Source organism: Myotis lucifugus, unplaced genomic scaffold (assembly GCF_000147115.1).
Source record: "Myotis lucifugus unplaced genomic scaffold, Myoluc2.0 scaffold_496, whole genome shotgun sequence".
NCBI classification, from domain to species: domain Eukaryota; kingdom Metazoa; phylum Chordata; class Mammalia; order Chiroptera; family Vespertilionidae; genus Myotis; species Myotis lucifugus.
The window spans coordinates 550,537-578,167 of record NW_005871544.1 but is presented as its reverse complement, the minus strand read 5'-3'; the positions used below and the strand labels follow the sequence as shown (position 1 = coordinate 578,167).

At 38.8% G+C, this 27,631-nt stretch overlaps 1 protein-coding gene across 11 annotated transcripts in view; it reads right to left on the bottom strand.

The window, feature by feature from the left end:
• Positions 1-723: 723 nt before the first annotated feature.
• Positions 724-27,631, bottom strand: part of NFYA (nuclear transcription factor Y subunit alpha) — a 29,230-nt gene continuing 2,322 nt past the window's right edge. The window contains exons 1-10 of one of the 11 annotated variants that reach the window (XM_014446024.2): positions 27,311-27,536; positions 21,369-21,516; positions 19,574-19,660; positions 16,688-16,834; positions 12,021-12,152; positions 11,490-11,595; positions 9,884-10,050; positions 8,043-8,216; positions 6,745-6,846; positions 724-3,274 (exon numbers count right to left, since the gene is read on the bottom strand). In XM_014446024.2, coding sequence (XP_014301510.1) covers positions 3,221-3,274; positions 6,745-6,846; positions 8,043-8,216; positions 9,884-10,050; positions 11,490-11,595; positions 12,021-12,152; positions 16,688-16,834; positions 19,574-19,660; positions 21,369-21,443 — 1,044 coding nt within the window. In that variant the 5' untranslated portion in view covers positions 21,444-21,516; positions 27,311-27,536 and the 3' untranslated portion in view covers positions 724-3,220. Of the gene's footprint in view, positions 3,275-6,744; positions 6,847-8,042; positions 8,217-9,883; positions 10,051-11,489; positions 11,596-12,020; positions 12,153-16,687; positions 16,835-17,380; positions 17,508-19,573; positions 19,683-21,368; positions 21,517-25,490; positions 25,655-27,310; positions 27,537-27,631 lie in introns of those variants that run through there. The other 10 variants (XM_014446019.2, XM_023744884.1, XM_023744885.1 and 7 more) reach the window with 10 other exon arrangements.

Sequence of the window (27,631 nt, the reverse complement as noted above, 5' to 3'; positions counted from 1 at the left end):
AAGATCTGGGGTAAATATAGTAGTGGTCTTTGCGTCATATCACGGGTAGAAACGGGTCATCTCTGAATTTCTAAGGACAAGTTCCTTAGGCATTTGGCTAAAGCAAACTCAGGATGGTTTTTAAACTAAACAGTTACACTAAGGTTATTTTACTCTTGGCCCAATACAAAAAGTAAATTGTTAGGGGAGAGATTCTTCTATTTCTGTGGTCTGCCAGGATTGATCAATCCGGTCTCCCATGGGAGGGCTCCCAGTGGCTGTTATTCTCTTAATTCCTGACTTCCGTATGATAATGACATACTTAAGTTTCCAATCTGTTGCTCAGATTCCAAGAGAACACAAAGCAGTACAACTGAGTACACGTGGATTTTTAACAATCAGAAAAGTATTTTTGTCTTTCCTGCAGAAGTAAAAATCTAAACATTTTCATTTTCACTATAGTTCTACAACACCTAATAAATCAATGCCATTTGGTGGGTTAATTTTACTCAAGGTATTCTTTGCATTTTGATAACACTTCCAGTAAGACCAAATATATGATCAGCCCACAGATGACAGAAAATACCTGTCAGCAGAGTGGGAAGGCCAAAAGGGAAGGAAAAGAGATTAAAGGAAGGAGCTAGGTAAGAGGCCTGGACACTACATATGTCTTATCTACAGAGATCAATTTCAACATTATAAACAACCTAGAACCCAGGGGATGTAGACTTCTCAAAATTCAAATCACTTTCTCATAAATTTATTTTTAAAAATAACAATTGTAATGACATCAATGATCAGATCACCTGTACTCCCCCTACTGCTGAGGGGAAAATATATATAATTGAGTCCCAAAGGAAAATCAAGACATTATTATCAGGCACTCAATAGCCAAAAATGTTGTTGGTCCAGTGATATAGACACTGACATGTTCAATGTACCAATACAATTAAAATATATACAATTATCCTGCAAAAAAAAAAGCATTCATGAAGTGAAGTAACTATTAAGCCAATTATTCACTCATCCATTCACTCTATATCTAAAAGTCATCACTACAGTCAAAATGAAAAATGAATAGAAGAACTTCTAGCAACAAATAAAGAAAAAAATCCAAACCTTAATCCACCTCACCCCCACTTTGTGGGTTATTATGATATGCTAAAAATGACCACAATAAAAGGGCCATGAATTAGCTGAAATGCAATGACAATAATGACAACTGAAGCATTAAATTTCAAGGAAAACTCAAATGCATGAAAAAATTCCGCAACAATGAGATTGGAATTACTATGTACAAACTTACAGACACAAATAAATAGCATTTTAGAACTATTGGCTTAAGTACTAGAAATTAGGTCTGAGGAATCTCTTTCTGAACTCTGCATCTTAAAGATTCCTAAACAAACCAAGGGCTATAAATTTCTCATTGTTTTTAGTAATCTGTCATTTGACAAATTTGGGGATTACTGGATAAATTAACATCTAAAACGCATGTAATGAGCCAGAAGTTTCTAGTGAGTCTACCAAAGAATAAGTCTCCATTCCTGACATCTGGAAGCCAGGAGATGATTCTGTTTCAGGAATTAGAAATATATTTCATTTCCTGTTTTCTTTGCATAGCTCTGTACCTCTATTTAGACCATTACAATGCTTATGATGTTTTCTTTAGAGAGTGAAATACTTTTTATCTCTTAATACAATTAGAGTAAAATATAAAAAGAGCCAATCTTTACTCTTGGTTATTAAGTCAAAAAGAATTAAGTTTTCCTTCTTTGTTTCCAGAGTAGGCAGAAACTCTTCTGAAGTATCACCTTACTTCTACCAGGCTTCAACATCTAGAAAAGAAATGAGACACAACCCATTCTGGGAACTGTGGCCCAATTCCTTACACTACAGGCATCTCTAGTTCCAGTCTGTAATTTGTCCCCAAAATGTAGATGCAAAGTGAAAACCTTCCTGCACAGGGCATATGGAGAAAGGGGGAAGCAAATGGAAGCTGGCACCAATGAGTCAGCTGCCATGGGAAACATGAGAATGTCCGTTTTCTGGGTCCAGCACAAAGCACTTGCAGGAGTGAAGCCAACATCCACGTTAAGTTCTAGGAAGTAACCTGGAGAACGTCTAGGACAGCTTGATTGAACAGTGCTTTCCAGAAAGTGTCAAAGACCAAATCTGAGACTTCTCTCTTTCGGTTGTTAAAAGATTATAGTGTAAATGTAAATTAGTCTCTTCATCTTAATGATCCATCCCAGGCATCCATCAACTGAAGAATCATGCTATATGACAACACATGGGTATATTACCTCTCTTTCTTCTTCTAGACTGAAACACACACAAACCCTTCTATTTTCCAAATGCTGTCACCAAGCCTATGATTGAAAATCTCTAGTTTGCCTCTCTGTTTAGGAGTTACTACAAATGTCCTCAGCACTTCAGCATAGTTGTATTGTTTTGTTCTCTACTTAGGAAAGGAAGTTTCAAGGTCCAGTACCTTCTAAATTGTCTTACAAGTAACCATAGTAAGAACTATGGTCCAGATGACCTGTCAACAGATGGACAAGCAGACCACAACTGGCCAAAATGAAAAAAGATTCAGCAATTATTTTTAGTGCTTGATTCTTTTATCATTCTATCCCCAGAATTAGCTTTTTCTTGGCTTGGAGTCCAAAAATACCAACCTATCATCTGCGCAGACAGAGATTCTTATTATTACCACAGATTAGATGAAAGCATCTCAGAGAATTTATTATTTCCATGAGATTGAACTTCCATGCCTGGAAGTCATCTCTGAATACAGTGTTCATTCACTTAGCCTGAGATGGTGTTTAGAGTCCATGGGAAGGAGTGGGCTTCAGCTTCCCGGATTGTAGTTTAGCTTGAGAAGGTTGTTCTCCCCTGCTCAGATGGTTGGCTGGCTTCACCAGTCAACATCTAAGTGCTGTGTGTGGTACTGTTGGGCTGGCATGAGTCCTTCGCATCATCCTAGTCCATGAAACGTCAATGTCATCAACAGTCTAAAATAAGTCCTGACTGAAAGGGTGAGACAAAGCCTTGCAACTTCAATTTGCCAGACACCGCTGCAATTATAATACCAAGCCACTTTGAAAAACTAAGTGGGTTTCTGTCCTGTAGAAAAGGGCAGAATGTGATCATCAGTGTCCCATCGGAAGAAGTGATCAATTTCCTGGAACAGTGGTGAGGAACATGACCTTGATCATCTCCATCACATGGCCTGGGGTTAGGATACTCGGATGATCTGTGTCATTGCTTCTTCATCTGCTTGGTTTGGATCCTAGAGACAAAGAAAGCATAATCATGATTAAAGTACTTTGCAAAAGCAACAGGAACTGTGGCTCTCACTACTTTATCACCAAGGACATAGATACAACTTTGCCAAGAAAACCAAAGGTCTGCTTGCAAGTCTGCATAAATGGATTAAAATGCAGCTCCATTTGGAAATGAGACAATAAACCTTATTCTTAAAAGGATTAAAAATCTGATCTGGCCTGCCACTCCATTACTGAACACTCCAGAGTTGATAGCACACCTATGTTGTGCTCTACCTTTACTGTTTAAGGGTCCTTAGAGGTGGCTAAGAGAAAGACCAAGAAAAGCCATGTCATACTATATCTATATTAAAATATATTTTTACTAGACGCCCGGCGCACGAATTTGTGCATGGGTGGGGTCCCTCTGGGTGGCCTGCAGGGATCGGGCCGAAACCCACAGTCCAACGCCGCCTGCAACTCCTACCTGCCACTCCCGCTCATCCTGGCCCCACTGTGCCTGCCGTGGGCTCGTGCCCAATCAGTCCCGGGAGAGGCTCGCGCTGCCACAGCAGTGCTCACCAGCCATGAGCCCTGCGTCTGGCGCCCTCCCAAGGGGAGTAGCCTGTGGGATCGGGCTGAAACCGGCTCTCCGACATCCCTCAAGGGGTGCGGGATTGTGAGAGGGCATAGGCCAGACTGAGAGAACCCACGGGTGCACAATCAGGCCGGGGAGGGACCGCGGGAGGGCTCCAGGGTGTGTCTGGCCCATCTTGCTCAGTCCTGATCAACAGCAAGCTAACCTACCAGTTAGAGCATCTGCCCCATGATGGTCAGTGTATGTCATAGCAACTGGTCGACCAGTTGACTGTTTGCCCCCTGGTGGTCAGTGCACATCATAGCGAGCAGTTGGGGATCCTTAGCATATCATTAGCATATTACTTTTTAAAAAAAATAAAAATCTATTTTATTGATTTCTTTTTACAGAGAGGAAGGGAGAGGGATAGAGAGTTAGAAACATCTATGAGAGAGAAACATCCATCAGCTGCCTCCTGCACAGCCCCTACTGGCGATGTGCCCTCAACCAAGGTACATGCCCTTGACCGGAATCGAACCTGGGACCCTTCAGTCCGCAGGCCGATGCTCAACCCACTGAGCCAAACTGGTTAGGGCACATATTACGTTTTGATTGGTTGTTCAGTTGTTCTGCAGTTCGGTCTATTTGCATATTACCATTTTATTATATAGGACTGATTTCAGAGAGAGGAGAGAGATAGGAACATCAATGATGAAGTAGATTGCCTGACTCCTGCATGCCCCACAATGGGGATCGAACCCACAGCCCGGGCATGTGCCCTGACTGGGAATCAAACCGTGACCTCCTGGTTCATAGGTCGAGGCTCAACCACTGAGTCATGCCAGTCAGACATGCTGTGTGTGTGTGTGTGTGTGTGTGTGTGTGTATACTTTTTGGTCATTATTTTCTAATCATTATATTTAAATGCTGAGCACTTAGCAGAGCTAAGTGACATTGGGATTTATTTACTTTGACGCACTTTGTTAAAAGGTTACAGTGTACCTAGAAGTTAGATAAACCTGATTCCCAGATGGGTATAAGTGATTTGCTTGGACTAGAATCAATAAGTTACTCAGGAACCCAGCAAGAACTAACTCCCAGGTCTCTGGTACCCATTTAATATTCTTTCCACTAAACTCTGACTGCTGCCTCTCACTTACAACATGCAGTGTTAAGACAAGGATTTGTCTGTGGAAGCTTTCTGCAATACTCATAGTAACCACCTTCAGTTCTTTCACACCAAGGCAGTGAAGTCTCAATTAGCATGATCCAAGGATAAGCTGAATGATTTCTGAAGGTGGTAGGCCTGGAGCTTGGTCTTGATCAATGAGTGAGAATACTAATAGCATTTACTGAGCTCTCACCATGCACTAGGCTAATGTGACTTACTGCATGACATTCTCACAACATTCTTGTGAAGTATCATTAGCACCCCATTTTACAGGTGAAGAAAACTGAGGCTAAAAGAGGCTAAGTAAACTGACTGAGGTCATATTGTTAGCACACAGAATTAGGAGAGTTCCTTGAGTGAAAAGCTTTACAAATTGGCTATATTGAAGACAAAGGTCCTAATCAGAAGACAGAACAATGCTATAGCAAGAGCATAAAAACCAAGGAGTAGGAGGAAATGAAGCCAGAGGTAGGCAGGAGGAGCTAGATCATTCAGGACCTTGTTGGCCAAGGTAAGCACTTTAGATTTTAGTCTTAAGTGTAAATGAGAAAGGGCAGGGTAGAAGGAATTTAAGCAAGATGGTGATGTGATGTGATATACATTTAAAAATATCACACTAAAATGTGGCTAATGGACCAGAGCAGCACAAGAATGGAACAAGGGAGACCAGTTGGCAGCTGTTATATTAACTGAACCAAAAGAGAGGGGATTAGACTAGGCTTAACATTTGGGAGGGAAAAAAGTAAACTGGCTCAGATTATATTTTAGAGCTAAAATCAAGAGTTGGATAATTCTAGTAACTGGATGGATGGACATGTTGAGATGAGTGGTTGAGGCATTAAAAAAAAAAGAGTTCTACTTTAGATATATTGACTCAGAAATGTCAATACAATAAAATCAGTAGAATTAGATGTAAGAACCAGTACAATATAGTAGTTATGGAATTGTACTGCTTGGGTTTGAAATTCAGTTGTACCATTTTATTAAGTACTAGTGTCACGGTGCACGGATTTGTGCACATTGAAAGGAAATTAATTAGAAGAAATATTTTAATATCGCTATTTGTGTCTTGCTAATGAAAAGAAAAAAGGGTTCTATCAAGTCTCCTATCTACCTACTCCAGGACTTCTGAGGATCAAATGAGATGAAGCATGGGAAAACACTTCACAAACATTTGGTTGAACTGTAAAATGTTTGCACCTGGCTATAAAGCAAGTTGTGTTCCTGGGGTGAAGAAACTCTAAGGAGGCTAGTCACTAGGGAGAGGAAGCTGGGCGTTGCTATGTGACGTCATTACCCGGCACCCACAATGACTGTTTCCAGGCTGGGCTGTGGGCCGCATTTTGCACTATGGGATCTTCACAGCGTTGGCTGCGATTTGGTGGGCTGTTGCTCCAGGGTGGTGCTAGGGCCTGTGTTACACTTGGGGGAAGCTGAGTGTTGGTTTGTAGGTACCAGATCCATGGTGCTGTTTATTTTTAAATAGCCAGTGCATGCCATGGCAGCTCCTGTGTTGGGCATCTGCCCCCTAATGGTCAGTGCGCTTCATACCTACTGGTCGGACAGACACTTAACTATATATATATTACGCCTTAGGCAAACTATTTAACCTGTCTAAACCTTTGATTCAACTGTAAAATGCTTACCTCCTAGAGCTTTAGGTTGCTGTAAATATTCAGTTGGGGGAAAAAGCTTAGACAATGCAAAAGATTCCACCTGAGAAAATACAAAGTAAGAAGTCTTCTTACCTGCATATGAGGACTATCCTTTTCTTTTGGAGAGAAAAATCGCCCACCTTCACCACGCTTCCGTGCCATGGCATGACGGTGCCGAGACTCATGCAGATATTTCTAAAACCAGAAATCAAAGCCACCAGAGGCACTTAGGACTTTGAATTATGGAGAAAGCTTTGGAGAAAACACTAGATAGCTAACCATATATAACTACCATAAGAAGTAAATGCTAAACGAATATAATAAAAAAGACTCCCCTCCCCAAAGGTATCCCATAGATAACTACCTATCTCTTAATATATATATATATCCTCTCTTTTGCTTTAATAACAGACCAAATTTTTGTTGGGCAAATGGCTGCTTAGTAAAAACACTGCATTTCCTTGCCTTATTTGCAGGTAACTGGCCATGTAATTAAATTTTTGCTAAGGAGCCTGGCCGGTGTGGCTCAGCGTCGACCTATATGAACCAGGAGGTCACAGTTCAATTCCTGGTCAGGGTACATGCCCATTTTGCTGGCTCAATCCCCAGTGTGGGGTGTGCAGGAGGCAGCTGATCAATGATTCTCTCTCATCATTGATGTTTCTATCTCTCTCCACCTCCCTTCCTCTATGAAGTAAAAAAAAAAAATTAAAAAAAATAAATTTTTGCTAATGAAATATAAAACTTCCTAAAAGTTTCCTTAAAAGAGAGCTGTCTCTTTTGTTTCATTTGCTCCTAGGCTGGAGCCCAAGCAGCCATCTTGGACTACAAATAGCAAACTGAGAAATTAGAATAAGACAGGAGGAGAATGAGTCTTGAGAACTGTGGAAATGTGCTACCAGCCCAGGACAATTTATCTCTGGGCTTCTTTTATGTAAGAAAAATTTAAAAAAAAATAATTTAAGCCAGTGTTATTTTTTTGTTTCTGTAGTTGCACCTACATATAGCAAATGATAACTTTTATAAAAAAAAAATACCAGCTATCAGCCCAGTCAGTGTGGCTCAGTGGTTGAGCATCGACCTATGAACCAGGTCATGGTTCCATTCCCGGTCAGGGCACATGCCTGAATTGCAGTCTTGATCCCCAGTGTGGGGCATGCAGGAGGCAGCCGATCAATGATTCTTTCTCATCATTGATGTTTCTCTCTCCTTCCCTCTTCTTTCCTCTCTGAAATCAATAAAAATATATTAAAAAACAAAAACAAACCAGCTATCTACCTACCTTCAGTTGTTTGGAAGGTACTCAAAACAAACCATATAAAAGGTTTTACTTATTCCTAAAGTAGAACCCTGGTATTCTCTTCCTACATCCTTCCCTATGTTATACATACCCTTCTTTCCTTTGGAATTTTCCCTTCTGCCTCTAGTTTGGCTCGGGCTTGCCTCCTCTTAAGTATGCGGTGATACTGTTTGGCATTCACATAGAGAGGCTCTTCTTCGAGCATCTCTGCCCCAGGTAGAGGGATTCTTTGGATAGCAGGCACAGACCCAGCACCAGGCACCATCTGTGTTGAGAGAAAACCAGTTTATTAAATAGTGACATAAAGTATAGAATAGGAAAGTTTCTTAATCTGTGTTAATCTATTTTCTTCTGAATGCTACACAAGAGTAGCTTTTACAGGGCATTCAATGCATTTCCTGGAGAACACTTACACTAAATGCATTTTAAACCAACATTACAAATCTATCAATTGGGGGCCCAGGAGCCACACTTAGAAATAACATAACGTGGTCCAAATTCTTGTCCACGCATGGCTCCATTCTCTAGGAATGTCTGCTGCCATCCAGACAGTAATCATCTATCTATCTATATATATGAAAGGCTAATATGCAAAGTGTCTCCAAAGGAGTTTGACTGGGAGACTGGGAGTTCTAACGCTCGCTATGACGTGCACTGACCACCAGGTGGCGGCATGGAACGAAGGGAGGCCCCAGGTGGCAGCCAGCAGCCGGGGAAGCGAGCCCTGACTGGCAGCCGCAAGGCCCCAATCAGCCCTGATCGCTGGGCCTAGGGACCCTACCCGTGCAGTAATTTTGTGCACTGGGCCTCTAGTATGACAATTCTGTAGAACAGTTCAATGGAAAATAGGTACAAATTTACCAAGTGCTACTGAATGCCTATAGTTATACAACTAATTTAGTTAACTTACTATATAATTTAATCCTAATTTTTCTAAACAAACAAAATGAAACACTGTACTAAATGTATGATGAAACAAGTCCCCTTTGCTACACTCCCTTCCCAACGTTAACTTTGAATGTCTGTATTGTTTCTTCTGGTAGCTTTCTTTCTCTCTGTGCAGGCTTCTGCTACTCAATTCTTAATTTATCCATTTTAGGTACTATATACTGACATCATATTTTGACATATGAGGATTTAGCTTTCACATACCATCCAACTTTCCTTCCCTATCTTCTCACTGTATTTATATCACACATTTTTTTGGTTTCTCTTATTATAACCTAATTTTTAGCTTATTTCTTGTTTCATCCACTAGACACAATGTATTTTTCAATTGCCAAAGATCAGCAGCCTAACTCTCCCTTCATTATTTGAATTCTGAATAAGATCACATAAAATCATACATTTAATCTGTTTAATCACTACTATATCTCCAGCACCAAGAATAGTACCTGGCACTAATAGGTCCTCACAATGAATTATGGTTCATTGTAATCTATACTAATAAAAGGGTAATATGCTAATTAGACCAAACATCTTCCGGACGTCCTTCTGGACAAAGCCACAGTGGCGGGGGTTAAGGCAGAGGCGGTTAGGGACTATCATATTAGGCCAGCAGGGGAGGGCAGTTAGGGGGCGATCAGGCCAGCAGGGGAGCAATTAGGGGGTGATCAGGCCGGCAGGCAGGTGAGCGGTTAGGAGTCAGCAGTCCCGGATTGTGAGAGGATTGTCTGACTGGTCAGATTGGAGAGGGTGCAGGCAGGGCTGAGGGACCCCTCCACCCCCGTGCACCGGGCCTCTAGTGTTTATTATAAAAGCAGATCTCTGTAAGTGCCTTAAGGATCAATCTCAATGCCAAGAGGTCAACATTATTAACAAGCTTTATGAGAGACATTAAATTGCAAGTTCAAGAATTTTGCAAAGACAGATAGATATGTAGAAAAAGAAATTACAGATGAGAACAGTGAGGTGAAGAATCAGTATTCTTACCATGACCATCCCTCCTGAATTGACCACATTGCCTGCCACTGGTAGTGTCACAGTGACAGTCCCTTGTCCACTGCTGGTTGTATTGGTGTTGGCTCCTGTCTGAACAATCTGTGCTCCTGCCAAACTGGCTGCTGGGATGGTGATCATGCCTGAAACAGGGACTGTAACTTTAAGAAAATAAAACATAAAACAACAAACAGGTACACAGAAAGAAGGGAACACAGTTAGTTCCTCTTCTATCTGGCACACACTCATTCACCCTGGAAAAGCATACTAAACTGAATAAGGGGGGGAAAAGCACTTACCCACTCTCTGCCTGGTTTACTATATAAAACCCATGTAATCACAATCTTTGAAACTCTATTAACTTTCTCGGTTATAGCTCTGAATAAATCTATCCTTGAAATGGATACTTTCCTGGGCATTACAATAATAGTTTTCAATAGGTGGCGAGACAGTTTGCAGTCTTCCACTTCTATGGGTCAGTCTGAGTATAGCTATACCCAGTTTTTGTACATATCAACAATCTGCTTCAGGATGGAAATTTTATAAACTTATAAATTGTTCATCCTAAACTGACAAGGAATCAGCCAGTCGCAGGTCTAAAGCTTAAACCAAGCATTCCAAGTCCCCAAACTATCAACATCAGCACCGAGGAGAATGTGTTTACCATTTCCTGAGTTCCTGCCAGTGCTCATTCCAGTTCAGGCCCTCTCCTGAGTCATAACAAAAGCACACTGTTACTGCATCCACTGGATCTTACATACTGCTCAGTCTTAATCACAAGTCAAACCTTTAGTCACGGAATCTAACTGAGATGTCCTTTTTGGATTTAACTATCAGACAAATGCTTCCAAAAGCTCTTAAGTTCAGATTGAGCCATCTCCTCCTCTCTGAAATACATTCTCCTCTCAAGCCCTATTTCTTCTCTACCTTCTGTATGCATTATTTATTCCTAGAACATACCTCCATAGGATTCTGCACTATGTTTGTTTGTTCACCTGTATGTCTCCCTTGTTAGACTAGAGTTTCTTTGAGCTCTTCTTTCTTAGCAAAGTTCTACATACATAACCGGCACATAATAAGTGGTTTTGGAATAAATTAACAAAGAAGTGGCCCTGATAAAAATATACCTAAGCAACAACTCCTATTTCCAATCTTCTATTTAGAAAGTGTTAAGCTTAAAGCTTATATAATCCTTATGAGCAGTCCTTTTTTAAAAATTATTTTTCAACTACAGTTGACATACATTATTATATTAGTTTCAGGTGTACACCGAGTAATTAAACATCCCCATAAACCTCGATCCCATCTGACACCGTACAGTTATTAGGATATCACTGACTATATTCCCTATGCTGTACTTTACATCCTCATTAGGCTCAATCTTTTAACAACCACTTAGGGATTCCTACAAATGGAATTGATGTTGGTCATGTATTGGTGACAAGAACCTAATAACAATCAATGAAGACTTACAGGAAATCTTATTTTTTGTTCAAAAATATGTCATGTAGAGATCACCACAAAATTTCTGAAGCATCATTTGCTCAAGGGATGAAGATGAGTCCCCCAAAAGTAGACGGAAATGAATGGGCATACTTACCTTGCTGGAGAATGGTACCGTCTGCATTAACTGGCTGATAAACGATGGTTTGCCCTTCAGCAGTCTGTGCCACTTGCTGCCCCTGAACAGCAATTTGCTGCTGCGTCTGTAGGAAAGAAATTATAACACAATATAAGAGATTCTAAAATACCACAAAGGGCCATGTAGTCTTTTTCTCTTTTTAAAAATCCTCATCCCAGGATGTGTCTTGATTGATTTTAGAGAGGAAGGGAGAGAGAAACACTGATGTGAAAGAAACATCAATTGGTTGGTTGCCTCCTGTATGCATCCTGGCTGGGGATCAAACCTGAAACCCAGGCATGTGCTCTGATCAGAAATCAAACCTGCAACCTTTTGGTGTACAGGACGGTGCTCTAACCAATGGAGTTACCTGGCCAGGGCTAGTCTTTTTCTTAAAAAAAAAAAAAAAATGATAGTTTTCTAACACATTTCTACTACATGTGAAATATATGGCTCAGCTGTCTGACCCTTCTAAATCAGCTGTGCTGTGTTCAGAGCTAGTGGAATTACCTGGGTCTGGCCAGCAGTAACGGCTGTCTGCGGCTGCTGGATGATGATCTGCTGGGTTTGGCCCTGCTGGCCCTGCACCTGCACAGCCTGCCCGCCCTGGATCTGGATCTGTCCAGGTGGGACCAACTGTATCTGTGGAAGACAATACAAAGAAAGGTTAGTACCCTACGGACATTGGTATCTTTTGGTCCTGGAGTATTAGTTATCCACATTCCTCTAGAAAGCGGAAAATGCTGTGAAGAGGAAAAAACAATAAAACAGAAGTCCTCTTCTGCTTTTTTTGTCTGTCTGTTAATCCTCACCCGAAGGATATTTTTCCACTGACTTTTAGAGAGTGGAAGGAAGGGGGAGAGACAGAGAAATATCATCGATTGGTTGCCTCCCACACACACCCCAACCAAGGCCAAGGGATCAAGCCTGCAACCGAGGTATATGCCCTTGACCAGGATCGAATCTGGGGCCCTTCAGTCCTTGAGCCAACGCTCTACCCACTGAGTCAAACCAGTTAGGGACTGTTTGGCTATTATTTGTGAGAGAGAATTTGTTTTCCACTTATGAAACAATGGGGAATTCTGACTACTGTCTTGATACTGGGTATTATAGTAACAATGTCAGTTTTTTAAAGATGATAGTGCTGGCACGGTCACATTATTTTTAAAGCATTTTTTACAGATGAAATGACATTTTATATATTCAAAATAATTCTTGAGACAGTAGGTAAATACAGATGAAACTAGGAAGACTGATTATATGCTGATAAATGTTGAAGATGGGTGTGGTGATTTATCAAAGTTTTCTCTTTTTTGTCTATGAAGTTTTCTATAAGAAAATGTTGGGGGTGGATATAAGTTATTTCCAACTTTTCCAACTCTAAGCTGGGATTGTATAAAAATGTATAAAAAGTCCTTAAACATACAGAAAAATTGAGACTAACTTATCAGACACACCTGCAGTCAATATTCAGATTTAACAAGTTAGTATTCTGCCATATTTGCTTCATTTAACCTTCCCAACTAAAAGGTAATCACTATATTAAAACTGGTTGATACTCCTTACAGAGCATATTTTATACATGTATATTCATAAGAGTATATGGTGCTGCTTTATAAGTTTATAAATTTTATATAAATGACACCATATTGTATCTTTTTACAATTTGCTTTTTTAGTTAACATTGTTTTCAATATATAGTCAGTTAAAATAGAACTAGTTCATTCGTTTTATGTGGCATGAAGTATCACACTACATAATTATACTACAGTTTATTCATCCATTCTTGTTAACATTTGGGTTTGGTACTATCCGTGGTTTTTGGCGTCTAGTAGGGGTCTTGGAACATATTCCCCACGAATAAGGGGGGGCTACTCTAGTCAAATCAAATTTTTTAAAATGTCTTTAAGAAATCCTTCTCCACCCCATTGCATAAAGAAAATTCTCCTGTAAAGAGAATCTAAGGTTTCCCAGTATGCTTTTTTACATTTAGATCTTTAACAAGTATTTTTGTATATAGTATGAGGTAGAGATTTTCTGTATCATTTTTTAATTAAAGTTTAGTTGATATACATTATATTAGCTTCATGTGTACAACATAGTGCACATACAGTGTCACTATAAGTCAGTCTAATAACCATCTGTCACCATAAAGTTATTACAATATTCTTGATTATATTTTCTATGTCATACATTACATCCCCAAGACTTATTTTATAACTAGAAGTGTATACCTCTCAATCCCCTTCACTTTTTTTATCCTTCCCCTGCCACCCTCACCTGTAACAATCATCTCTTGTTCTCTGTATCTATGAGTCTGTTTCTGTTTGTTAGATTCCACATATAACTGAAATTATATATTCCTTCTCTGTCTGACTTACTTCACGTAACATAATACCCTTTAGGTCCATCCACGTTATATATCTATTTCATTCTTAAACAATTTATTCACTGCTATTTTGTACTATTTTTGTTATATACCAACTTCCACTATTCTTGACTCTCTATTCCAGTTCCATTGTCTATATTAAGCCAGGGATCCTAACCTAAAATTGTATGCAAAATGTTCCATTTATCTGGACATCTACACCTTTTCTAAGAAGAGGGCATAGGATCTCACTGGAATTCTAAAATAGAGGATCCAATATAATAAAGAGTAAGAAGTACTCTTCTAAAAAAGAATTGAAATTTTATGCATTCTAAGAAAGGCTATGGGATCTTACCTAGAGCTTTATATATGTTAACAGAAAAGAATTTTTCTAGGATGGTTTGATTCAGGGGTCCTCAAACTACGGCCCGCGGGCCACATGCAAATACAAATACTGTATTTGTTCCCATTTTGTTTGTTTACTTCAAAATAAGATATGTGCAGTGTGCATAGGAATTTGTTCATAGTTTTTTTTTAAACTATAGTCCGGCCCTCCAACGGTCTGAGGGACAGTGAACTGGCCCCCTGTTTAAAAAGTTTGAGGACCCCTGGTTTGATTAGTTACATACAGTCCTGCTTGGAGGGAGGAGAATGAAATAACCCTGTCAGAGACTCTTAAAGGTAGGTAAATAAATAAATATCATAAAAGCATAGAACTGGAATGAACCCTAGAAATCACCTGATATAAACTGCACTTTCTGATGAGAAAACTGACATACGAAAGCTTGCTTAACGGCAGACCTGGGAATGAAGTCAGATCACTGCATGCCCAGCACACTGCTCCTAACGCTGTATCACACGGTCTCCATTCAGGAGAGGAAAAGGAGTTGTGGCAAGGGTATGAAGAGGAGGCAATAGAAGGACAGAAATGAAATAGTGTGAAAAAGAGTTAAAGTACACATACTGAAAATATATTTAAAGCCTCATACATTTATTCATGAAGAAATGTGGAAACTATTTTTAATCCTAACTACAACTCTATTGTGGCAAAAATATGCCAATAGTTTTAAAAATGTTCCTATTCCTTCGCCAAGCAATTTTCCTACTCCAAAGAAACTACCCTAAGAATTCAACTGAAAATAAAACTATCATGCTCAAATAAATTTATAGTAATCTTACCTATAAAAGCAAAAATAAAATAAAGTAGGCAGGGCGGAGGTTGGCCGATTGATGTCTCTCTCTCACATCAATGTCTCTCTCTCTCTGTCTTTCTCTGTCCCTCTCTCTCATATTCCCTTCCTCCCTCCCTTCCACTCTCTCTAAAAATCAATGGACAAAATAATCTCAGGTGAAGATTTGAAAAAACAAAACAAAACAAAAAAACAAAGTAATGTGGAGAAATTAGCAGTCTGATTTATCAAGCAGTGTGATCAGGGCTTTTTTCAACTTGTATTAAATTCCTGCAGAGAAACTAAGACACCAATGAGATCACTTTAACTATTAAAACAAAATCTATATAGTAAAAAATTAATAGTTCTTCCTCATTCCCATTTCCATGCTAACAAACACATATATTACATAGGGGTTTGGCTACTAATTACAAATATCACATAGTATATGTTTCGCTGCAAATTATTTTTCACCAGAAGTACGTCAGTATTAACCACCATCCTATGTCAACAGTTTATCCTTTTTAACAACATAATATTCCACATATGAATATTGTATGACTTATTCAACCACTTCCTTATTCTTATAAATAGGCATTCAGGTTACAATACAGCTCTTTTGGTAGCACAATGCTGCAATAACTGTATTTGTACATTTCTCCCTATATATCAATGCTTTTCATCCTATAGGATTCTCAAAAGTGGGATAGATTTACATATTTAAGAGTAAGATGCCTTCCAAAATGACTTCAGAATTTGAAATTACCTAAGTAATGAGTGTATCCTTTCCTCCACACCCATTGTAGAACTGGATATAATAATTCTTTTTAATTTTTGCCAAATTGATAAAAATCCCTCTACTTTTAATATTTGCATGTAATATCCAGAGTTGCATGTAACAACATCCTACCTACTTCTGTTAATCTCTTCTACATTTTTTGTCCTTTTTACCTTTTTTTCTGTTTTGGAATCAGTCTTTCCAGTGGATTTATCTATTTTATTGATCTCTTTAAGAATCAGCTTTTATTTACCCTTTCTACATTTTTGTTAGTTTTATTCTTCACTAATTTTAACCTACTTTTTGCTCATTTTGTTCTTTTCCTAAGTTCCTATGAGAAATATTATTTATTTTCAATTAAAAAAAAAAGGCTATTAAGTTTTGCTCCAAATACAGTGTAAGGTGTGTGTGATGTGTATGGACCGAAATATCTTTTTTTCATTACTTGCTAGATGATTCAAATTATTAATTACATGGAAAGAAATGAAAAGGATAGCATTTCTGAGCAAAAACAAGAACCCCAAAGCAGATTATAAATTTCCTCCCTTACTGACATAAAATGCCAACAAAGCTCACTCAATGAATTACTTTTATAAAACTAGATTCCCATCTCTTCATGTTCTTTACATTGATTCAAAAATCATGCCTAATTAGTCCTTACCAGAGATGTACAATTTCTGTCTAGTTCTGCTTTATCGCTGGTACTACAAAGGTGGACTATCGACTAAATAGAGGGTAGGAAGCAATTAAATGCAACAATATCAACTGTCAAATAGCTTGTAATAACTATTCTATAAAAACCTCTACTCTGACATTCTGTCTAAACACTTTTTCATAAAGTGTTCACTTTTGCACCACTCACCTGCTGCAAACCCTGGGACCCAGATACAGGTACTTGCATGATGGTTTGACCTTGTCCACCAGGGACAGCCTGGACCATGATGGGTTGGCCAGTTGATGTGATTAACTGGCCTCCACTGACCTGCACCATTAATGGCTGCCCCTGGACCTAGAATGAAATAAAGTAAGTACAATGAAATAACGTAAGACACAAAATGGTTTTTACTAAAAGACAATTACTGGAACTATTTTGCTGCCTTGCTAGAGGGGGGAAAGGCAGGAGAGACCCCATGATAATAAGTCTCAAGTCCTATCTTCTTCAAGTATCTTTGGTATTTTTGACTAAAGGCCAAGTTGAATACTTTAAAGTCAGATATAATGGAGTATATCCAGGCTTTGGGAAGTCTCAACAGATATAAGGCATTTATCACCAAATATAGGCTAATTCCATAAGAAGCATTTAAACAAAATGTCAAGACTATTTGCCTTTTTAGACTAATATCCGGGGATGATCTCTAGTGAGGGCTGAAGAGGAGGCAATGAGAAGGGTAGCTAATGGCGGTGATGATGTTTAAATGCAAATTCTAAATAACCTGGAGGGAGTAAATCAAACTACCCAGCAATACAGGAGGCTGGGTAGCAAGCCACTCTGTAATTTTATATAGAACACCCTTTCTCAAGCATAAATAAAATGTACATATTTTACCCTCTTCACCTTATATTCTGGGAATTCTAGTCTGGTTGTCGTTGAAAAGATCCCACGACTAAAAACTGCCTAGAAATATTTTCTGATTAGTTTGTAGTATCTGCAATGGAATTCCTCGCACTGGGCCCTGCAATACCTGCAATTATTTTAATTTTAACAGAAGCAATGACAAATATGGAAATTATACAAAGCACTCAAGCATATAAAAAAAATTCCAACTTTGAAGCTCCCATGAATAAACAGAAAACTCTAGAAGGCAGGCCATTATAAATGCTCTGTTGTACCATTTTGAGTTCCAATAAAAAATACCTAGCTAATAGAATGCTTTCTAGAAGCCAAAAATAAGCCACTTAAAAAGTGAAATGGAGTGAATGTTCAATAGAATAGCTAAAAGTCAAAAACTCATTTTCAGATTCTATCTTTGAGGAATTACTTATAATATTACAAAAGAATATTTGTATGACTAAAATAGTCATTCTTAATGCCAGTGAAAAAATGTTCAAATGAAATTATCAATCAGACCTAGAGGAGTAAATTCGATATTAAACACCCCCTCCCAAGAGTTCCAGAATCTTTAGAAATATTCGAAATCCTAGTTTTTGTGAAACTGCTCATTGAGAAATTCCAGTTTAATGTTAAGAAGTTTACAATCTGATTCCCCTGCTTTCTCCTTCCCTTACTTCCCCACCCCAAATCAAATCTCCCGTTACACCAATGTCTGCATATGTTCTAGCAGGAAAAGATTTTTTTCAGAATATTTATTGCATGAATAACTAAAAGAACTATTTAAAGTTTTCCAAAATAATGAGACCTTTAAGGAATAGTTTCTATCATTTCCATAAACTGTCTCCACTTCTTTTAAATAAAATCTACATATGTAGGGAATACAAGTTTTAAGGCGTAACTATTAATTTTCTAGATCTCTGTCATCTTAACTTCTCCCCTTGTTGACATGCTGTGAGTGCACATAATAAACCATTTGAGACTCCAAGAAGCCCACTTGTATTTACAACATATGAATGATTGCAAGGATACATGCATCAGACAAAAAGCCATACAGTTAAGAGCATGTTACATTCCCATTCCACAAGTGGTTAATGACAATATTATTTCATACATCAGTAAGATGAAGTAAGCATGAAAACATAAATACAAGCTGCTGAACTCTGAGATTTATAGTTTGGGAGAACCTACAAGTTCATGTTCTTTCAGGCTAATTTATGTTCAGAATTGGCATCATCAAACACTGTGGGTGACAGATGTGGGGGTGGGGCTGAATCGGTAAAGTAAAATGATTACAATAAGGGGTAGTTAACTGCAGGATGTTTAGCGGTTCTACATTCTAGATCCTATTTTGAACTATTTCCATTTAGTGGACAAAAAAAGATAGGGCACCGAAGTCTTACCAGTTTCTCAAAAACACAGTCATTTTAGTCAAAGTAACCTACAGACACAGAAAAGACTAATGCTCCTGCTCCTGATCTTATATTGGAGCTGGCCAAAATATCACGCCAAGTTTGGATATTTAACTTAGCCAACATGTTAGGGAACTGCATTGGTTAAGTAAGAATTCTTATCGTGGCTATAACACGTAAGACCTATAGAAAGTATATCTATCCCAGGTATGTCCAATCTAGAGGTATGGGATAATGGGATAATCTCTGCAGATCTGATAAAAAACAGGTCACTATTTCCCCAGAAAATAGTAGAGGCAGCAGTTAAGAGATTAACAAGATTTAGTGATTAGATAAAACTTGCCAAGTACAATGATTATTTTGCACCTGATTTACCCTTTTAATAAAAACAATCTATCCTAGCTAATGTTCACATATTTTCTCCTCTACTATTATAGTAAAGTTCATGAAATTTTATCTTGCAATCTGACACAGAGTTTGAACTCTAAATAGGTTTTGATGTCACTTGTAAGAATTTCTTCCTATCCCTTATGACAATTCTTTCCAAGGCATTCCCAAAGAAACGTACTAGCCAAATGCTGTTTTCAGAAAATTCACACTGGAGTCACTACATGACTTGGCATGAAACATTAGAAAACCGGCATGGTATAAGTCTCAAAGACAAGTTAGCATCAAAAACATGCAACTGACTTTGCCATTCCTCCTTGAGATCCTACCACAAACAGCACCAGACATGAGGAAAGGAGAAGTTCATGCAGTGCTTACAGAGAATCAGAGAGGGCACCACTACCTGGAGGGTCTGGACTTGCTGGCCTGAGGCGGATGCCACCTGGGCCTCAGTCTGCAACTGGACAGCAGTGACACCACCCTGCTGCTGAGAACAGGAACAGGAAGAGCTTGAAACGTGTCAGGAATAAAATGTATGGTTCAAGGCATGAGATCACCTTACCTCTTATAGGGGAGGGAGAGATGTCTTTCAACAACCCCACCCTACACAGAACTTTCAAACTGTACAGACTCCCTATCCTGAAGCTGTTTGGTTGAAGGTAGCAGGACTGAAGATATTAGCCCTTTGTCCCCAGAGTGGAACTCAAAACAGACTCCCATGACTCAAAAATGTCAGAACAGTTGTTATTGTTAAAACAAAATTTGTTGATGCAGTCCTTCCCTCCAGAAATAGGTATTTGATTCTTTTGCCTACAATGTTATTTTAATGTGTTTTTTTTATTTCCTCAAACGAGTTCACAAGAACAAAGGTCTTAACAACCTTGAAGCTACAATGAAAAATTTCTGGGGCTTAAATGCAATCATCAGAAAGGAAGAAAAAAGCAATCACTATGAATCAAAATCATTTTCATGAGGTTACTGTTCCCATGTCCCCAAACTAGGATTACTTCTACTCAATTGGACTACCTTAGAAGCAATTTCAACCTAATTTTTATGTTCTGTGATGGCAAGTTCTGACAGAACAAAAATTCACCCACCAGGGCATGGGTGTGAACAAGGGCCCTTCATGGAATCCCCTTTACAAAAAAGGCAGGTGAAGTTAACTGCCAGAGCCACAGCAGCTACATGGAAGGAAAGATGAGTAAAGGAGTTTAAATAACTTCTCTATTAACGAAGAGTAGCTCTTTCCCTTGATCATTAGATAGAACTCACCATCAAATTTTCCTTTGCCCTCCCTACAAACTACTTTTCTATATTATCTAAGATCCATTTTAGAAACAAAATACTCCTAATCTTGGCCTAAGGTTAAATTGATACATGGTAATTTCTCCTCAAGAGAAGTTTCACTAAAATAAAGCCACCTATAAAGCATCAGAAAATGTAAGCTGTGTATAAATTCACGAAAGTAACCCATTTAATTAAGGGATTGCTTTCTAATATGTGTTTATCCAGAAGAATGGCTGTCTATTATCCTCATGGTAAACTAGAACTTTTCAGAATAAGCACTGTAGTGGATCAAGTCAAACAGCAGTAGACTTCTTAGATGCTGACTATCTTGATTTGTGTATTGTGGCCAATACCTTAGTAGATCACACACTAGCTTAATCAAGTAGAAAAACAACCAAATTGAATCCAGAGAAAACAAAAACTCCAAATTTCCATCTGAAAACAGACTAGGTGTTTTGACTTTTAATAAGATAAAAAGGGGCAATTTAAGCCAGGCCAGGCCAGTGTGACTCAGTGTTTGAGCTTCAACCCATGAACCAGGAAGTAACCAGTTTGATTCCCGGACTCTGTCCTCGGTGGGGGACCTGTGGGAGGCAACCAATGGATGTGTCTCTCTCATTGATGTTTCTATGTCTCTAACCCTCTCCATTCCTCTCTCTAAAATCAATAAAAACATTAAACCAGGCTCCCATGAAGAGCAAATTCTCAGTGGTCACAGGCTGGATACAGAGTTCTGAACACGGAAAACAGCAGAGAAATCACAAGTTTAATCTTCAAAAGCACTTCGTTAGCACAAGTCATTAGATCCATTCTTTATAAGATCAGGGATCTCTGAAATAATTCCCCAATTGAGTAGTGCTGTTATCAGCTCCATTGCTGTGACATTTAAAGCAGTTTTACTTCCATACCTGCTGCTGAATCGATCCAGCCTGTACAACAATCTGCTCCGTTGAACTATTGCTGTTCGCTGTATACTGCTCCATGGTCCCTCCAAGTTAGAATCCTGTACACAGGGAACTTCACTCCGGAGATTATAGAAGACTGTGAGATGCACTCCTATTAGAAATGTTGGGGAAAAACAAGAGTAGAGATTGTCATTACACTATGCCAGATGATTAACTTTGAGACTTATCACTGTATTTGTAAGAAATCAGCATGAGAAAATAGAAAATGTTTATGCAGTGTCATTTTTAACTAGGGTTACATGGTACAATCATGACAACAATATCATAATTCTATTTCATGTTTTAAAAATGCTTTTTGTCATTTCACTGGCAATCTTACCTTTCAATAATAAAAAAGCAATACTTGTACCTTAGAAATACTCATGAGTTATAATATCACTTTGTCACAGGCTTATTTAACACTGATTTTTAAGTCTGCACATGTACTTTAGAGAAGAAACAGTTCTTTAATTTATAACACGTGTTGCAAGCCAAACATGTTACTCTAGTTCCCTACATATTTAAAACTTAAGGGTTTATTATTTAGTAAGTAAATTACCCAGACCTGAAGCCAAACATTTATTTTTCTTATCAAAATCTCCATTACGCTGTGCCAAGTAAGAAAGCCCTAGAAACGATTTAGGAGTTTTCATTTTAATCCAGAGCAAGAAATAAAAATTAATTATATTAATGCCAAAAATAATTCTTTACAGATTAAATATAAGGAAAAATTTTAAATGGCTATGGTTTTCTCTAAAAAGACCTTAAGTTTTTTCTAGTCTTGAATTTGAATGCCTAATAACATGCCACCCTTTATTGTATAATTTTAACTTATTATGGGAATTTTCAAATATATACAAAAGTAGTGAGAACATTATAATAAACCCCCATAGCCATAATCTAACTTCAACAATTCTCAACTCATAGTCAATCTTGTTTCACATATATCTCAACCACTTTCCACCATCCCCTGGATTATTTTGAAGCAAATCCCGGACACCGTATTATTCCCCAAATCCATAAACACTTTAGCATCTATCTCTAAAGGGACTCTTTTCTCTTTATCATTTTATAACAATGATATTGTCTCTACTATGTCATTCAAACATTAAAAAATAAATAAGTCTGTAATATCATCAAATAGCTAGTCCATGTCCAAATTTACCATTCTCATATACTTTAACAGTTGAAATAAGGACACAATTAGGTAAATTGAAGTGATATTTGAGAACCATGAATAAAGACTTGATTAAAAAATTTAAGGGAAATTTTCCTTGGAAATACGGGGGAGGCACAGGTATATAAACAAAATGCAGATAAATCTTTTTTCTCTATTTTTCTCTAGGCCTTCATAAATCCTAAAAAGTGAATAAGATTATATGTGAGAGAACTAAACTGCACATTTTAACAGCAAAGCAAGGCACCACTCTATTAATCCACACATAACAGATGAGATCACTTGCAAGGTGTCTCAATATTTTGTGAAAGAAATAGAAATATATTCAAGTGCATATCTAAGTATTTAGGAAGAAGTGTATTGATGGAAAAAATTTACTTTGAAATGCATCAAAAAATAAGACTGATGGATGAATGGGTGGAAAGATGAATAAGACAAGTATGGTACAATGTTAATGGTAGACTCTAGGTAGTGAGTACACAGGTGTTTATTGTAAAGTTCTTTTAACTTTACTGTGAGTTTGAACATTTTTATACTAAAATGTTGAAAGAAAAAAATCTTAACAAAAATTAAGCTTATCATTCATAACCAAAATGGTATATAGTATAGAAGAGCCATAAAGGATAGGATGACTGTGTCATCACAGCATCACGTACCAGGTCATAGAGTTCTCCAACTCACTACCATTGCTCTAATGAAATACTCACCAAGCAAATATGTAGTTTTAATTTGAATTTACATATATATAGATTAGCCAATAAGGAGTATATATAATCAGCAACACAAGTAAACTTGATAGCTATTTTCTCATTACCCACTGACAAAATGGCACTCTGATCTCTACATCAGTCTCTTCTGAATTGGTTGACTGAGTCAGCTCCAAAGAGACACTGGGAACAGTATAGAAAAATCAGGTTTTCAACCAGGCTAAGTGGCTCTGCCAGGGAAGTAAACAATCTCCCTAAACTCTATCTTGTTTCTAACTGCAGTGCACACAATAGGACTAAAGAATTAAGTCATGATACAAAAGCGTAGATGTGATTTCATTTATTTAAACCATGAAAGGACAACAGTAATCGAGAGATAGAAAGTAGATCAGTGGTTCCCTGGGACTGGAGAAGGAGGTGGTGAGAGTAAGAGAGGAAGGGGAAAGTGGGAGGTTGATTGGGATAGAGCGCTTGGACCTTTTTGGAGTGATGAAAATGTGTTGTTGTTCAATTGGTTACCTGCTGCATGCACCATGACCAGGACCTAGGGATTGAAACTGCAACCCAGATATGTGCCCTTGACCAGAAACCGAACCCACGACCCTTTGGTCCAAGGGCTGACACTCTTAACCACTGAGCATATCAGCCAGGGTATGATGAAAATGTTTGATATCCTCACTGTGGTGGTAGTTACATAGGTGTATAAATTTGTCCAAATTCATCCAAACGTAAATTTAAAATAATTACCCTTTGTATCTAACTGTTTATCTCAAAGTTAATTAATAAAGTTGATTTAATGTCAGAAACACTTGTCCTAACCGGTTTGGCTCAATGAATAGAGCGTTGGCCTGCAGACTGTGGGGTCCTGGGTTAGATTCTGGTCAGGGGCATGTACCTTGGTTGCGGGCACATCCCCAGTGGGGGATGTGCAAGAGACAGCTGATCGATGTTTCTAACTCTCTATCCCTCTCCCTTCCTCTCTGTAAAAAAATTAATAAAATATATTTTTTTTAAAAAAAAAGAAAAGAAACACTTAAACCTGTGAGAAATTTTTGTGAGTTTATTTGAGCCCAAACTGTCAACAATTGTGGGGAAGCAGAATCTCAAGGGACTGAGATAATGATCCGGAGAATGGTAGTTTTGCACCTTATTTTACATTATAATCAAAAGAGGAGACTTATGTGTGTTACATGAAATCCATTGGTGCTAGATTAGGGAGGCGGGAGAAAGCCAAGGGGGGAAACCTCTGGGACGGGGATAAAGAGGAAAATGACAGACACATGCTTCTTTTACATAGGTGGGTGGGGATAGTTAGCAGTCAACAATTAACTCAGTGACACTGAGGGGACGTGTGGCCTCTGCAGAGCGGTGCCTGTGCTTTGAGGGGTCCGGAAAAGGGAGAATTACTTTGACATCCAAAGATGTGTTATCGTAGATGCAAAAAGACAATAGACAGGCTCGGTTAAGGTAAAGATTGACCTTTTTCAGGGAAGATACGGGCCTAGGACATGACTACCCACCATAAACTGCTCTTAGTTAAAAAAGTTTTAATTTCAGACCATTCTTTGTGGTTACTTTAGTTCTCTGGGTTTGCAAGGCCACCATGCAGACTTTCACTGAGCTGGTCAGGTTAGCATGTGACTCCTTTTCGTCCACAGTATCATGAAGAAATGTCCTTTACGTTTCCACACCTCCCCTAACCCAAATCCCCTTATTGTATGAGATTCTTTTCTTGACCACTAATTTCCAGAAATTTGCATCTTACTCAAATAGCATATGAATTACTAATAAACAGGTCATGCAGATTTTCTTAATTAATTTATTCCATAACACAACTGCTCCAAATTAAAAACATTTAAATCTACTCTACTCTGAAGGGTAAAAAAAAGAGCAGTTTCAAATCTAATAGCAATCCTTTCTCATATTAATGTGAAAGTGATTCATCCTGGAACATGATATTGAGATTGCTAATGGTGAATTCAGTAACACAACTAGCTTCAGTGAAGCCCTATGTCCTACTGCTGTGAGCTTCAGTTAGCAGAACTGTTATAGGCAGTTAGACAGACATGAGCAGAGCAAGGACAAAGGGCTAGTACAGAAACTCCTGAGGGCAGAAAGCCCTGGATGCCTAGCAAGGGGCAAAACTGGGAAAACAAAGAATCTCACCCCCAGGGTAACCTTTCCTTCCCCGACTTTTCATACCTCTAGTTATGTGGTTTAGACTCCTGACCTTTTCCTCCCTAAAGATAGCATCTAGGCCTCTGTTGTATTTCAGCTCCAGGCCCAGAAAAGCAGCAAAACCAGACAAGCATGCCATGGCAGCCTCAGGACCAGCTCCACCGACTAATGACCTCTTGCCCTGGCGCTGATCAATCAGTGGAGACCAGGACCATGAAAGAGCACACCTGGAAAACGGATGAGGATTCTATTGAGACCCTCCCCTGAGATTCCCACCTGCAAGAGAGAGAAATACCCTCAACACAAAGGATCCAGTGCCTGCTCGCCCCCAGGGCAGCACCCCCCCACCATTCCCTGACCCTCTTCTTCCTTGTAAGAGACCCAGTGAGACATGCAACCAGGGGAGCAATGAGCAGCAGCAGCTTGTCCCAGGCTAAGCCCCCAAACCTGTCTCCGAGGCCCCCTTTTCTCTGACTTCTCAGTGAGCCAAAGCAGCGCAGCCTACGCTCCTGTTACTTCTATGCCCTTCCTTGACTCACTGTCCTAAGTGTGTTTTTGCTGGCTTTGTTGCACTTTGTCTCTTGATCCAAATCTTTCCTTCAAGAAGAACCAAGATCTAGTCCTCTCACCAATAACAGAACTGTAATAAACCTGACATTGTCTTTCCTCAAGTGCTACTCTGCCCAAGATTCTGACAAAATTAAGTCAGCCAGATTTAGTCTGTCTAGCTCTTGTTTCTAACTCAAAGTTTTGAATGTTTTTCCTCAGAGAGTGTGTGTTTATTCTGGCTAGCATGAAAATTCTCTTCTTTCCACTTCAAGGCACAGAACCTGAAATGTAGCTAATTACTAGGAATACATTTTATGTGGACCCACACATATTTTTAAAGCTTAAACTTCTAGAGTCAACTGTAAGCATGTAAAAGCCCTCAAAATTATCCTATTTGACAATCACTAGCAGGAAAAGTCTAGAATAGAAGCTTTCAAACTTCTTTGACCACAATTCACAGTAAGAAACACATTTCCTATCAAACATTAAAAAAGTAACTGAAACAAAAGTTTCATGAATACTTATCTTTTACATATATACCCCCCCCCCCCAAGAAGGGAAAGGAAAGATAGAAACATCAATGATAAGAGAGAATCAATGGTTGGCTGGCTCCTGCACGCCCCCCAATGGGGATCTGAGCCAGCAATCCAGGCAAGAGCCCTGACCAGGAATTGAATCGTGACCTCCTGGTTCATAGGTCAGCACTCAACCACTGAGCCACTCTGGTCAGGTGATGAATACTGATCTTTTTTAACATAAAATATACACTTTGATATTTTCTATTTTATTATAAAAATCACCAGCATTAGCCCACTAAGTTGATTTTACAACTCAACAACTGGGTCCTGGTTCTTTGATAAAAGACTAGAACTAACAGCTGTCCCGCTTCCTTAATGTTCTGTTCAAGAGGTTTCTGGATTAGAGCTTCGAATTTGCTCCTTTTCTCCACTAATGATGTATCATGTCCCAGACACTGTCTTAAAGGTTTTAGAAAAAGAAACTCTAACAATGATTCTAACTTCAAAGAGTCTTTAAGTTTAGTAAAGGAGTAAAAATCTGTACTGGAATCTAAGAGAAACAAAGTAATAAGGCAATCTGGAGGAGAGATTTCTTCTACTGGGGGTAGACAAATCAAGGAATACTTTAGGAAAACGTGGCATCTGACCTGGTGGTAAGTGCAAGCAAGATTTATATGTGATGATGTGGGAAGGGGTGGAGTACTCCAAATGAAGAACCAACATAGTAACAAGGACACAAATTTCAGCATATCAACAGCAGACTGAAAGGCCCCATACCCCAAGTGAAAGATACTGTCTCTCAAAATTCCAAGTGCTTCTGTAGACAGGTGGGAGCTCCAGGTGTTCAGCAAAAAAGTAACCAGATTATACAACGATCTGTGAGGTCCAAAAGGTTGGCAACCGCTGTTTTAGAAAGTCTAGCCAAGAGTTTGGTGGCTTTAAAGTGATCAGATAGCCTGGCGGTGAGGGGCACATGCCTAGGTTTCGGGCTCCATCCCCAGTAGGGGGTGTGCAGGAGGCAGGCAATGGGTGATTCTCATCATTGATGATTCTCTGAAGTCAATTTCCCTGAAGTCAATAAAATACATATTTTTAAAA